General features: G+C 47.5%; 1 protein-coding gene across 3 annotated transcripts in view; it reads right to left on the bottom strand.

The window, feature by feature from the left end:
* The window catches only part of FNIP1 (folliculin interacting protein 1), a 67721-nt gene that overhangs the window by 21795 nt on the left and 32034 nt on the right, over positions 1-13892 (bottom strand). For all 3 annotated transcript variants that reach the window (XM_080627112.1, XM_080627114.1, XM_080627113.1), the window contains exons 3-6: positions 8260-8403; positions 3774-3874; positions 3457-3531; positions 2837-2928 (exon numbers count right to left, since the gene is read on the bottom strand). In XM_080627112.1, the coding sequence (XP_080483238.1) occupies positions 2837-2928; positions 3457-3531; positions 3774-3874; positions 8260-8403 (412 nt within the window). The remainder of the gene's footprint in view (positions 1-2836; positions 2929-3456; positions 3532-3773; positions 3875-8259; positions 8404-13892) is intronic.

The following is a 13892-nucleotide window of genomic DNA, read 5'->3' as shown; positions in this document are numbered from 1 at the left end:
TTTATGCAGGCTCAAAGCCCAACTGGATCACAAACAGGAGATTCATCGGGGAGTACAATGTTTGGTTTAACAGCCACGCTGGTGGGGATGAGCAATGGTGTTGCTGAAGTCGACGGGGAGGAAGGGGGAGAAGGGAGGCGGAAATTCATCTTAGTAGAACCAACAGAAAACTACAGGCTGAAGGAGTTGTTCTGAGGACAGTCAGTGCATCAGCTCAGTGAAATGATCATGTTGAAAAACAGTATTAGCTGTCTCTGCAGTCCATTGTAAAAGTAACACTGGGTTAGAATCATAGAATCATAGAACAGTTAGGGTTGGAAAGGACCTTAAGATCATCCTGTTCCAACCCCCTGCCATGGGCAGGGACACCCCACACTAAACCATGGCACCCAAGGCCTCATCCAACCTGGCCTTGAACACCACCAGGAATGGAGCATTCACAACCTCCCTGGGCAACCCATTCCAGTGCCTCACCACCCTCTCAGTAAAGAATTTCTTCCTTAGATCCAATCTAAACTTCCCCTGTTTCAGTTTGAACCCGTTACCCCTTGTCCTGTCACTACAGTCCCTGATGAAGAGTCCCTCCCCAGCATCCCTATAGCCCCCCTTCAGATACTGGAAGCTGCTCTGAGGTCTCCACGCAGCCTTCTCTTCTCCAGGCTGAACAGCCCCAACTGTAAGTGTACCAATGTAAGGGTTGTAAGTGTACCAGGGAAAAAGCGTGTTTGATGTACACAGAAGAAATGCATGGGCATTTTTAATGAGTTAGCTGCCATTCTCTCTCCTAAATCTGAAGTCTTCTGATTTTGACAAGGGCCTGTAGTGACAGGCCAAGGGGAATGGCTTTAACCTGCCAGAGGGGAGACTGAGATGAGCTCTTAGGCAGAAGCTCTTCCCTGTGAGGGTGCTGAGGCACTGGCCCAGGGTGCCCAGAGAAGCTGTGGCTGCCCCATCCCTGGCAGTGCTCAAGGCCAGGTTGGACACAGGGGCTTGGAGCAAGCTGCTCCAGTGGAAGGGGTCCCTGCCTGTGGCAGGGGTTGGAGCTGGAGGAGCTTGAAGGTCCCTTGAGCCCAAACCAGTCTAGGGCTCCATGGTTATACAAAATACAAAGGCTGCACCCCAGCAAAGGTCCCTGCCATTCTCTCAGCTCTTCACTCATTAAAGGAAAGGACGTGACCACTGCTTGTTTTTAAACCAAGGTATTTAAAAAAAGCAGCTTGTAAATAGTTCCCAACCAAACCACACAGACCCTTCTCCTATCACAGCCTGGTGAGAGCCAGTGAGTCAGGAGCAGTCCCTGCTGCTGAACACAGTGGTCAGAAATGCTGCAGTTACAGATTAACTTCTTCACCTGCTTTAACCACGGTTCCCTCTGCGCTGAACCAGGAACTGCAAACACCCGCTGTGGGACTGACTGCAAACCTGTGCAGCTCCATTACAAAGACAGCTCCAGCATCCTCTTCCAGCAGGCAAACTCACCACTTCTCGCTGCACACCCTTGCACCGAGGTGCCTACACCCAGGCACTTATCCTGCTCGGTGGGCAAGAGTCCTCCTCACCCCAGAGCTGGGCACAGATGACCCTGTAGCACTGGCTACACCTAAATCATAGTGAGCCCATGCCTAACAGCTGTGTTAGCTGAATTTGAACTCGCAGTTCAGATCACACTGGTGATACAGCAAACTTCTGCCAAGTGCAAACCACAGCAAAACCCTGGAAGTTGATGAAGTGAGCTCCTCTCTAATCTTAGATTGGGCACCTCAGTCACTGCTGCACTGCGAAAAACCACAACTGAAGCCTGAAAGGAATACTGGATCCTAAGGAAAAATGCATCTCTTCAACTTTCCTGACTTAGTAAATTCAGGAAGCATTTAATAAATAAGATTCTTACAACTTTAATTGGCTACCCTCATAAATGGCAATGATTCTAATGAGGTATACAGCTTTTGAACCCAGAAAGCATTTAAGCCCATGTCAAAGCCAGAAACCCAGTTACAGTAACTAAGTCATCAAGGTCACCCCTTTCTTCCAAGCCTAGGAAAGTGTGGTTTACAGACAGCAATGTTCTGGAAAGCAAATGTCAAAAGCAGCCCCTCATTCCACCTGCTACAAGAGCCATTTGCTTGGGAAGGGAACAGTCTAAACCAAGGGGAAGGGAGAAGGTGCTGAAGAACCCCTCAGGCTGCCACACTGGACAAGCAGGATCTTCTTATCAGCTCTCTTCCAAAGTGAAGAGCCAAGACCCCTCTTTCTGTTATCTGATGTTCATGGAGCCACGGCACCTCCACAAAGGCCAAGAACCAAGAGGCTCTTCCAGACTGCTAAGCTCCCATGGTCAGACAGCGAGAAAGAGGAGAGAACAGAAGATGTTGTGCCTGATCTGATCCGAGCTGCAGCCCAACCGTGCCAGGTTACCCCTGACTGGTACAAAACACGCAGCCACACGTGCTCAGGTGGCCAGAGTACAGGACACAATGAAAATGATTAACAGCATAAACCCATGGAGCTGAGCCAGGCAGAACCCTTCCTGCCTGAGCTGAGATACGCTGCTCAGGGAGTTCTACAGGCTGGTATTTTCCATCTTCTGTATTTGAACTTAAGTGTATCTAAATATTTCTACTACGTATTTTATATACACGTACACAAAGGTATGTATTGAACCACTGCCAACTGCTTGAACTGTACGATCCATTCTCCTTCAGACCACACCAACACTAATTTCCTCTTATACCTTTACCTTTTTTTCACTATCTGATTCTATTCAGAAGACTTTAATATTCTAGAACCTATGTTACTCAGTTAAAGATACCAGGAAATCAAATCTGTTTGTAATTACCTATATTCCCAAGAAGTCCATTCATAATTGTACTGTGGTCAGGCTTTAATGTATTGCTGTCTTGATTAATGAACTCAAGACTGTCCTGCAACCTGTAACAAGCATAAAACATACAACAGAAACAGTGATTTACATTTCAGTAGAATATAGTGGTACTTCATTACAGCCTGAATGGAACAGACCAGATAAGAACACAGGCTTCCACTAGAAGAAGCTTTCATAGCCTAAGCCACGTTCTCAAGTGGGTCAGTTAATACACACAAAATTAAACCCTGAACCCTCTGAAGCCAGATGGTTTTATAACATCTTTTCTTCATCTTGGACTGAATTCCCTAACCCCAGTGTTCTGTCCTCATCCCTTCTCCTCTGGTGGTTGCAGGTGCTTTTATACAATACCAAGCTTCACCATATCAGCATTAAAGGAATGGTTCATTCATTCCCTTAAGCAAACTGAGGTGCAGGCAACTGCAAGGGAAAGGTGAGGACACAAGTGATAGAATGTAAAGGATCAAGGAACAATAAGTTCTCTTCCTAGAGAAAGTATCTGGAGAGTCCAAATAAAGTCTTCTGTGTACATTCACCTGCTCATGTGCAATAGGTACAATTTGCAATGGACTCACGTATTCAGACTTCCGTAGATGCTGCTTCCAGTGCGAGCTGTGAAAACCTTGCTGAGCATGAGCTGAGGAGGTGAGCTAGAGGACAACAAGGAAGATGTCAGTCAGAAACACAGTGCCAAGACAGGCTTTGCTTTCCATTGCACAACCCTCCAGGCTTTATAGACCCAAACAGCCTTTTGTGTCAAAAGTAACCACAGAATAACTTTAAAGCAACCCCAGAAATTCCTTTCGCTCTGCACTTGTGGCATTCAGTTCATTACATTGTACACTAAGGAGTAAGTCTTCTGAAAAGAGCGGCAGTAAAACAGCAATCTTACCGGATCTGGTGAATCTTCAATGTGGAGCCCTTATAGCTCATGGCCACAGAGCCAAACATCATCTCTCCAAGCATGTTAGCATCTGAGGAACACCGAGAACCCTGCAAAGTAAGCCCACCAACATCTGGTTTTGAGGGTTTTGGAAGCACATTCCTATTAGCAACATACAACTAAGGAAAAGATTCTTTACTTAAAAGCTGAACATGCAAACTATCTTGCTATCCCACTGCTGAACACACTAAATTGACCAGCTCAATAAAGATAATGCCAGCACAGACAGCGATCTTCATGTTGGCAGTGAGCTAAACCACTCAAATGACCAACAAACCTAGCTCAGCACAGGGTGAGAGGAAGCAGATTGCAACTGCGCTGAGTCAGGGGACTAAAATGTTCACGTGTTGATAACACACTTTACTGAACAAGAACCATGACGCTTAAACCTTGCATCTGCTTGACAAGAAGAATCACAAGTTCCCTGGAGCTGTTACAAAGCCTGTGCACTGGAGCCAAGTTGGAGCAGTGCTTTCTTGACACAGACTTATTGATAACTTATTCATGGATGGTATTTTGTATCTGCTGCATCTTTCCCTGGAGCTCCTGCGATGTACCACCAAAGAGTTATCATGATGCGAGGCTTAAGCTGTGCTTCTCGGCTGGTGAGAGCTTGCTGTAAGGCATGCTGCTAGGTACAGAGGAGGAACCTCACTGTGCCACATCACAGGCTAGAGCAAATACTGCAGACAAAACCTAGAATTATAAAGTTACTCAGGGCAATCAACTGGAGACGATTGCTCAACTGACACTTGTCTGGTCTGTATACTTTCAATGACTGAGATTACTGCCCCTTTATCCAGGGCTGTTTCATCTCTAAATAGGAACGTTAGTGCTGGGTCTCCATCTGTGCCTTGGCCTGGACCATTTAAAGAGCTCAGGCAGTTCACAGAATCATAGAATAAAGGAATGGTTTGTGTTAAAGGGACGTTACAGCTCCTCCAGCTCCAACCCCTGCCACGGGCAGGGACCCCTTCCACTGGAGCAGCTTGCTCCAAGCCCCTGTGTCCAACCTGGCCTTGAGCACTGCCAGGGATGGGGCAGCCACAGCTTCTCTGGGCACCCTGTGCCAGTGTCTCAGCACCCTCACAGGGAAGAATCTATTCCTAGTACCTAGGAAGAGCTTAAAGCCATTCCGCCTCGTCCTGTCACTACATTCCTTTGTCATCCTTCCAAGAGGTTCCTAAATCCAGTCACAGAAATAATCTTGTGTTTGGAAAATGCCAAATGCCGTATCTCCATATCCCTTACCCAAGCTCTGAACTACCAGGATCCTCACTCAGACTCCTACACAGGCTTGGAATATACCTAACTACTTTGCCCAGCATCAGTGGTCTTAGAGCATGACCAAGGCCAGGGTGTCCACACTGTGGATTCCTACCAGCAGTACGGAGTCCTATGAGAATGACCTCTTGATGTTTCTGCTCGCACCAACCCACAGAACAAGGGCAGGAACAAGGGAGCGTGAATCAGCCAAAAGGGAACGCACTTGGAAGACTTCTCAATTTTTAGCTCTTCTCAAGCACTCTCAATTACGATGATGATGCTTCATCAGACTCTTGCTAACCTCTGAAATCTGCTATCAGTGCAGGGAAGATAGGGGATGACTCAAAGGAGCAGCCACAGCTATAAAGATGAGGATAATATGACTGCAAGGTTTGTTGGTGTTCACATGACAGGGCAAAATCCGATCATTAGCTGGGTCTCAGAGAAGTTCCCCTCTTTCCCTCCCGGGATACCACGTGCGTAGGTGCTCTGGAGGCAGTACTGGAAAAACGAGACTTCAAAATCAGTCAGGATGAGCCAGCAGCTCCAAGGAAGCAAAAGCACAGACATTAATGGCTCTAGGAAATGACAGGTCTGGCAGCATCATGAAATCCTCCAGGAAGAACACTGCAAATTGCTACAGCCAAACGTTACGATGGGTATTTTTAAACCTGTTGCACATCTCCAATGGAAGGACTCATCCTGAATAAACGTCAAGCTCCTGATGGTTGGTTTTGGCTTCAACTTTCTGCTGTGGTGAGGATCTCATTCTAAAGCGGAGGAAAAATGCTCTCAGCTGAAGCATTGATTTTCTTTGTCAAGCAACCGAATTAAGAAAAGCAAGTGAAAATCAGCTGCTTTCCAATTCAATTATAGGGGTTTCCCTTTCCTCTGACAGACAGAGGCAAGCAGTGCTAAAGGCAAAGGGTAAGATGCACCCATGACCTGTTTCAGTCTGGCATTTCATCTACACTTAATTTTACCATGCACAACAGAAGATGCACATGTTTAATACATGTAATATGGAAACACTGCTACAGCTCGACTCTGGGGGGCTTTAATGCTGCCAAAGAAAGGTCACTCAAGACCAAAGCACAGCGCACTCAACTGAGGAAAGGGGTGAAGTATTAAAAGCTCAAACAAAAAGTAGCCAAGGAGCGTGTGGCAAAAAGGGCACAACCTCCAGCACTGACAGCCTGGACACCCACCAATGCTCCAGGTCAGATTTACCAGCTCACATAGAACCTGATCACAAAACACACCCAAGTGTGTGTTAGTGTGCATTAGCATCTTAGAGGCAGCACAATTTGCATGATTTGGAAATTAGATTTCTGAATATATTGACACCATTTAATATTCCACTTGCTGCTTGTATTGTCTTAGCAATAACTAAGTACAGGTGGCAATTAAAAATGCAGGACAAATAGATGTCAAATCATGATCAACGAATGAGAAGGACTTTAAGACAGGCAGGTACTGGCGTAACACTCGTCTCATACATGCAAGTTATCATGGGCAAGCTTGGAGCCACATTCAGCTTCATCTTAATGGATTCTAATCACGTTTGTGAGGGATCTGGATAGGACATAATTAAAAATAGGGAAGGCTGGAACAAAGCCCTGTGTTTCAGCTTGCAATTAGAGTTGCGCATATACAGTCCAAGTGTATTTAAACAAGGAAACATAAAGAACTACTTAAAAAGTCCTACAGCATTGTATCATTTGAACTTCCATTTTACAGCTTTCGAAAGCAAACAAACAAAAGGGCCCATAAATACCACAAGTACATGAAGTATCTCCTGAGGTTTCACACGCAGCAGTTAGAAGATGGGGAATGCCCAGCTGAGTGATGCCTGCGCAAACTTACTCCAGCCCTTCTGCACGCATGACACTGACTTTTATTGTGCAGTAAAGAACTCTTGCGTTTGCAGCCCTCTGCTCCCTCACTGGGAAGCCTGGAAGGAGCAGCAGGTAGTTTAGAACAGATACCCACCAAAGCTGGAATCCTCACCACTTTCTGAGCGTGTCACGTAGCCGCGCATCATTTCAGCTCAACTCAGTCAGGTTTTGACTAAGCGATACGAGTGAGGAAACAGGGACTTGAAAGGGAAAACTTTCCACAGCCTTAAAATACACCGGCATGCCAACCACTGCAGTGAATTCCCTTTAATAACGCTGACCATTGTTCGCACGGAGCCTGCCCAGTAGGAGAAACAATTTCTGGATAGTGGGGGGCACCATTTCTCTTGCTCAGACAATGCATGAAGGAGGTTATTCTGTGCTGGGAGGAAGCTGCTGACAGAAATGGCTCTTCCTTTCAGAGCTGCAGCTAAATGCCCTTCCAGGAAGGGAGGGCTGGAAAACAGATCTTCAGCCACCTTAGGAAAGCTGTGGAAAAGAGTGTGATGAGACAGAGAAAACAAGAACACGCAGCTCGCCAAACAGAGCAAGAGCTGTCGTGACAGTGGGGAAGTCAGCACTGAAAGGTTCTTCATTTATATCTACGGCAGATTCAGCCATCAGTAGTACTGTACTGCAGAACAGGTTGTGGAGATAGCAGCTTCCCTCAAACACACAATTACTTCATTACAAAGAGTGGAAGGGCTTAGTTCTATTTCAGGGCGGCTTAATATAAAACACTTGTGATCCGTGGAAGGAGAGATGACAGAAATATATCCGTGTCAGATGACTCCAGCTACTCTCACGGCCAAAATCTCTTATGTAAAATGTAACTCAAGCACACTGAATCCCTTGTTATAAAGCTGTTACAAGCCTCTCCCTACAGACAGTGCTTTTCTCTGTTATTCCCCTAGTATTCAGCAATGAAGTAAAATAAACTACCTCACCTATACCAAGATAAGGTATTTGTGCCAAGTCTCATCACACCGAACCAGTGTTATCACCCGCGTCACGAGACAGAACAAATGCCCTGGAGAAACCTCTGCCATTCAAGACACATCCCCAGAGAACCAGCTGGTTGGTTTTACACTTGTTCAACCCCAAAGCTACAGGATTAAACATTACTGACTCAGAACCAAAGTCAGATGTTGACTGAAAACTCCTCTCCACTGCCAGCCTCTGACATCAAGCCGTTTACAGCATTCAGTACCTCACCTGATACTGGTATTTGACACAGGTTATGCAAAAAAACAAAGGCAAAAGTGACTCACCTGGTATTTTGGGCACTGCTCTTTTGGATCAGAGAACGAGGAGGATGAATTGATTGAACTATCCAAGGAAGAAGAGCTGTCTCCTCCGGGCTTCAGTTGGCAGCACTTCCCAAACACTCGCACCTGAGCATCGCTGCAGAGTTTCTGAAACACAATGTATGGGACACGCTATGATCCATGATCTGAAACCACTGCTTAGCAGCACTGTACCTACCTGTTTAGGTAAGATATTGAACAGCTCAAAGGTTTATGCCCCAGGAAGACCATAAACAGAGGATTTATTAGTGTCTCTTGCAGCCTGGAGGTACAAGAGAAGGCTGATCTGCAAGCCAGGAGCAAACAGGTCACTCCAGCTCCATTTTCCTAAGTAACCATCCCTCTCTAAAGCTTTACAAATGACTTTTTAAGACCCAGGATTAGGAGAAAGGATGGTACCAAAGCATTTAAAGGCAGGACGGCAACAACAGGCTCCAGCTGCCTTCATCTCACTCCCTGTGCCCAGTGGGGCAGAGGTGACCCAGAGGTGTGGCGGGCACAGATCCTGACCAGGAGCAGATCATCATGTACAGGAAAACACATCGATTAGGAATAATCCAGCAGGAAAACCACAGGATTGAAGAGATTCATGTCACAAGGATAACTGAGGAGAAAAGATGCTGTTCTTATAGATCTCTCCCTAGCTGTATCTAAGTCCCCATGTCTTATTAACGAGTGGCACAGAGGTGACACATTCCTCTTGTTTGCAGTACAAGGGAACTGTGAAGCTGAAAATGGCCCAAGCTGACCAACACAGTCAGTGTTACAGGGAAGCCAGAGAAGTTTCACAGAGCGATGCAGAAATGGTTCCAGGAGTGATTTCTGATGGAGATTCAGGCATAAAGCATAGCATAAGAGGGAGTCAGGAGGGCTTGGATGGAGCAGGAACACAGTGGCAGGACCTGTGCCAACTGCGCACACACAGTATTGGCCATCACTGGCACGGGAGATGCTTCCCTACTGTTTTCTTCACTGTTTAAAAACATCTGTGATTTCCCCTGTGAATCTGGCATCCCAAGCAGAAACAGCATCCGTGTTAGTCAATGCCATTTGAAAAAGCATTAGGCAGCCCTCTTCACCTAAAGATCTCAGTGTATTTAACATGTACTCATTACATTTCAACACACCCACGTTAAGGTTGGAGTTACTTCCATTTGCCAGTGGGCAGCACCAGCAGACAGAAATAGTCTGCACTGCTCTAAATTACACACTAACTGTGCCCTAAAACTTTCTTAATTAACATGATATTAGGCAGAAGCTCTTCCCTGTGAGGGTGCTGAGGCGCTGGCACAGGGTGCCCAGAGAAGCTGTGGCTGCCCCATCCCTGGCAGTGTTCAAGGGCAGGTTGGACACAGGGGCTTGGAGCAAGCTGCTCCAGTGGAAGGGGTCCCTGCCCGCGGCAGGGGTTGGAGCTGGAGGAGCTTTAAGGTCCCTTCAACCCAAACCAGGCCGTGATCCTGTTAACATTCGCTATACAATCACCAAACTAGAAGAGCAAGCTGGAAGCAATCCCTATGGGAAGCAACGTTCAAGGGACAGAAGGAAATACAGCAGTGCTGTTACGTATCACAGCTTCATCTCTGGCCCCACAGGTCCACATCACAAACTCCCCCCTTCATTCAGGAACATGAGCAGTCTCAATCCTGAATAGCTATGAAAAAGGCACAAAGAGGAGTGTGAAATAAAGGCACAGGGTAGTAACTTCATGACTCTGCTTGATAACCAGCAACAAAAAGACAACTGCCCAATTGCTGCAGAGGGGTTTTGATGAGGGAGAAGATGGGAATCCCATGCCTCTGCCCTGGGCTGTGCAGATTCCTTAGCTAGGGACAAGTGACTCCTATTTGGCCTTAACTGTGGGTGAGAATTAGCAGAACAGCAGAACACGTCAGGGATGAGCGAGCTCCACGCAGCATTCCGCAGTGTGCTCCCAACAGAGAAATGCAGCCATGGAAAGAAAGCCTTAAGGAAAAATGTGCAGCCAAATCCGTAACCCTGAGCAGAGGGGAAGGAAGCATTCAGCAGCCCTGTGCTTCACTGGCATGTATGCCCCCCCCTTCTGCAGCATCCTCTCCTTACGACATCGCTGTATTCATGCAATATGGAGATGTGCTAATGGCTCGAGCACAGTGCACAATGGCTGGAACATGTGAATGATCATCATATGACTTCAGCAGGAACTCGTGAACTCGAATTGCATTTTATCTCTGACACAAACAACAATGTCCCAGGCTAGGCAGGCATCATGTGATAAAACCACATCAAATCCACAGCGTTACAGCAGCTTTTGCAGGCAAACCACAGCTCGGCTTGCATTTTCCATCAGATGTTGAAAGTTCCTTCTCAAAAGGCACAATTCTAACTGAGCTTCCTGGGGCCTGGAAAGCCACAAATGCATTGCTACAGGTGGAGCAAACCCTCTGCACATTAAAAACACACAGGCTATGTTTGCAAATTGCTTACTTTTAAATCATTTCTTCTCAATATCACTGCGTTTCACTGCCCAGCAGCTTTCCTTATGTCCATTGGGATCTCTGCTATCTTGAAGTAATAGCTCCCTGATTTAAATAGCAAACCAGGCAAATGGATGCTTGGCCTCTGCAGTGGGGTTTAATGAAGCAAGACACCTGCAAGGAGCCTGTAAATGAGGCCAGGATCTCTCGGACACCCCTTTCCAGAACTTTGTGACCACTGAATCCCTCCTAAAACGCAGCTCAGGGATGAATTTTGGTGTTTGCTCTTTTACACGTGCTTAAGACCAACCTGCTGGACAAGGAGACCAAGTACCTGCAGTGCGCCTCTCTGCAGTTTGAGACTCCAAAAGTCAGTGAAATCCTAGCCCCTACAAATCTCCAGATATTCTGCATCAAAGCAGTGGGATTACTCACATTCCAATATAATATTCCACAGATACTCAAGCCAGGTTCCCAGAAATACAAAGCTAACTTAAAAGAATTAAGAACTGCACAAGGGAATGTTTGGGATCTGTGGATTTTCCTCCCAAACACCGTTGTGACAGATGAGATCCCGAGGCAAAGCGCTGCTGGAGCCCTCCGGAACGCTCCCATGTGCTGGAAGCAGAACATCTGCTGGAAGGATGCCGCGGGCAGCTGCCGCTCCTGGCTCCGCGCTGCTCTCCCCGCTGTGGTCCCACTCCGCGTCCCTTCCCTGCCAGCTCGCTGCGGATTCCGCCCAGCTCCAAAGGCTTCCTGGCAATCACAGCTCGTACATTAGAGGTCATCGTCTGCGGGAAGCCTTGGGGACCTCTCAGGTAGAACTGGAGGTAACCCGGTCTTTATAGAACACCAGGGTACAAAGGAGTTTCCTTCTGCAGTGCTGCTGCTGGAGTCTCTTTTCTCCACCTCTTATCAGCAAAGGCCTTTAACTCTTTGCCACGAGGTCTACAAATTCCTCCGTGGGTGGAAAGAATGTGCCCAGGAAGAGGAGTTTCTGCTGGGCAAGTTTTGCTTTGGGGATAAGAAGAAAGTTGAAAGGAGCCTGGTGTGTTGAACTAAATCCAGGCTGTGTGCATGAGGGCTGTGAGTGACAGAAGGGAAGAGAAATGCCATCATATGCTTTACTCATTGCCTCCTCTCTGCAACAGCAGGTGCTCAAATACCACGGTGGTGGCAGTGACAGAGAACTCTGTACCTCCAAGCAAAGCTGCCACTCTTTGTCCCTCATTTCTAGAGCAGGGTTTTCAGCAAAGCCGGGAGAATATTCCAATAGATAAATTAACTCTTTTGCTTTACTAATATTGGTCTGAATTTGTCCTTAAACATATGCATCCACCTAGGATATGAGAGTAACCTGAACAGGCACTCACTCCTTCCCTCCAAGTGCTGCTGTAAAAATCCAGGTTCCTTCCTAAAATGCAACTGTCAAATGCTGCATTCTCCCTTTATTTCCAGGGTGGTCTGAAAGGTCAGCGGATGGAGCGAAGACAACCTACACCCCCCACCTCCACCAGTAACCCTCCAGTCCTGCTTAGGAACCTGCCCACCGAGAGCCAGAGTCTCTTTTCACCCAACTCACCTGAAAGCCAAAGGCTCGCTATCCAGTTACTGATCCCTCAAAGCAATTTGCGGTCCAGCACGTATCCAGTGCTCGAGTACATCAGAGCACATGGTTAATCCTGGCTTCTTTAAAACAGCATTCCGTTTCTCTACTTTGGGATAAATATGGCATTCGGAGTGATAGAAATTGTGGCAGCAGGAGATGAGGGGTCATACGGCCTTTCAGTTACGTTATCCCAATGATAGAGACAACTCGGTTACATGGCAAAAGCGAACTTTTCACTCCCCAAATCCACATCCACCTCTAGATCTCACATTCTGCACCCCAGGACACTCCTTCCCTTTCATTTCTTCCAGGAAACAAGACAACTCCTCCTGAAAATCCTCTTCTGCCTCTGGGTCCTGGGAACAAGTCACTGCCCTTTGCCAAGTCCTTGCTTTTCCCCCTTTCCAGGCAAACCACCTAAAGTCTAGATCCTTGCTCAGCACAGGCTTAGCTCCTGCTTTCTTTCTTCCCTCCTCCCCATGGTCCCTTAACATCCCACCTTCCTCCCTGGACTCCATGCTTTCCCCTAGGCTGACCTTTAGACTGCTTACACATCCATCAGCACCCCTCTTGAGTCAAACCCCAAAGGGTAACCTCTGTCTTGTCATGTGTCACCAGTAGACCACAGAAAAGGAGCAGTTAAATGGGATGGAAAACCCCATCCCTGAACTCATTCAGCCTGCTCCAAGGAAAGCCCTAAAACACCATTCCCCTTCCCAGCTTCTTCCTTGATTTACTTCCCGTTCTCCCTCACGGCACCACCAGTTCTGTGGCATCTTTATCCCACCCAACTTCCAGCCCTTGGAGGAAAACTCCTCATACTTCAGGGGGCCTTTGCACATGGCGAGGCAACTCCTGTGCCGCACAACAGCACCATGAGATACAAGGGAGGTCCTGCAGGTGAATGCGGCGTCAAGGTTGAGAAGCCAAGCACGGGGGTCAGGAAAGGCAGAGGCGAGCTGAGAGCTCAGCACCAGGCCTCTGCACCTCGAAAAGGAAAGGAGCTGCTGGTTGTGCTTGGTCTGAAACCCAAACCGGGCTGGGAATCTGGTCCTGAGGAGCATACGTGTGTTCACACACGGCTCCTGGCTTGGGAGCCCAATGGGATGGATGCGTGTGTAAGGAACCTCGCGCAGCCACCAGGCAGAGAACTGTGGGAGGAAGAGGAGCAGACAGGCACAGGAATGCATCTGCCAGCAGAAACCACTAACACTGTCACCTGCAAACCAAGTAACACAGCCCCATTGGAAATGAGACGCTTACTAGTAATGAAGAACAAGCTCTGAAGCAACCCTGTAGAGGAGGCAGTGGATCAATCCCACGAGCTTGCCCGTCAAGTACTTTGATACCCCAAACCCCGAGGGAACCTGCGGACCAAGGCTATTTAGTAAAGGCATCAGTAATCCCAGACTGGTTTGGTTTTGGAAGGGACCTTAAAGCTCCTCCAGCTCCAACCCCTGCCACAGGCAGGGACCCCTTCCACTGGAGCAGCTTGCTCCAAGCCCCTGTGTCCAACCTGGCCTTGAACACTGCCA

Source organism: Psittacula echo, assembly GCF_963264785.1.
Source record: "Psittacula echo genome assembly, chromosome: 11".
NCBI lineage: Eukaryota > Metazoa > Chordata > Aves > Psittaciformes > Psittacidae > Psittacula > Psittacula echo.
Note: the sequence above shows the minus strand (reverse complement) of the source record. Positions and strands in the feature narration are given on the sequence as shown.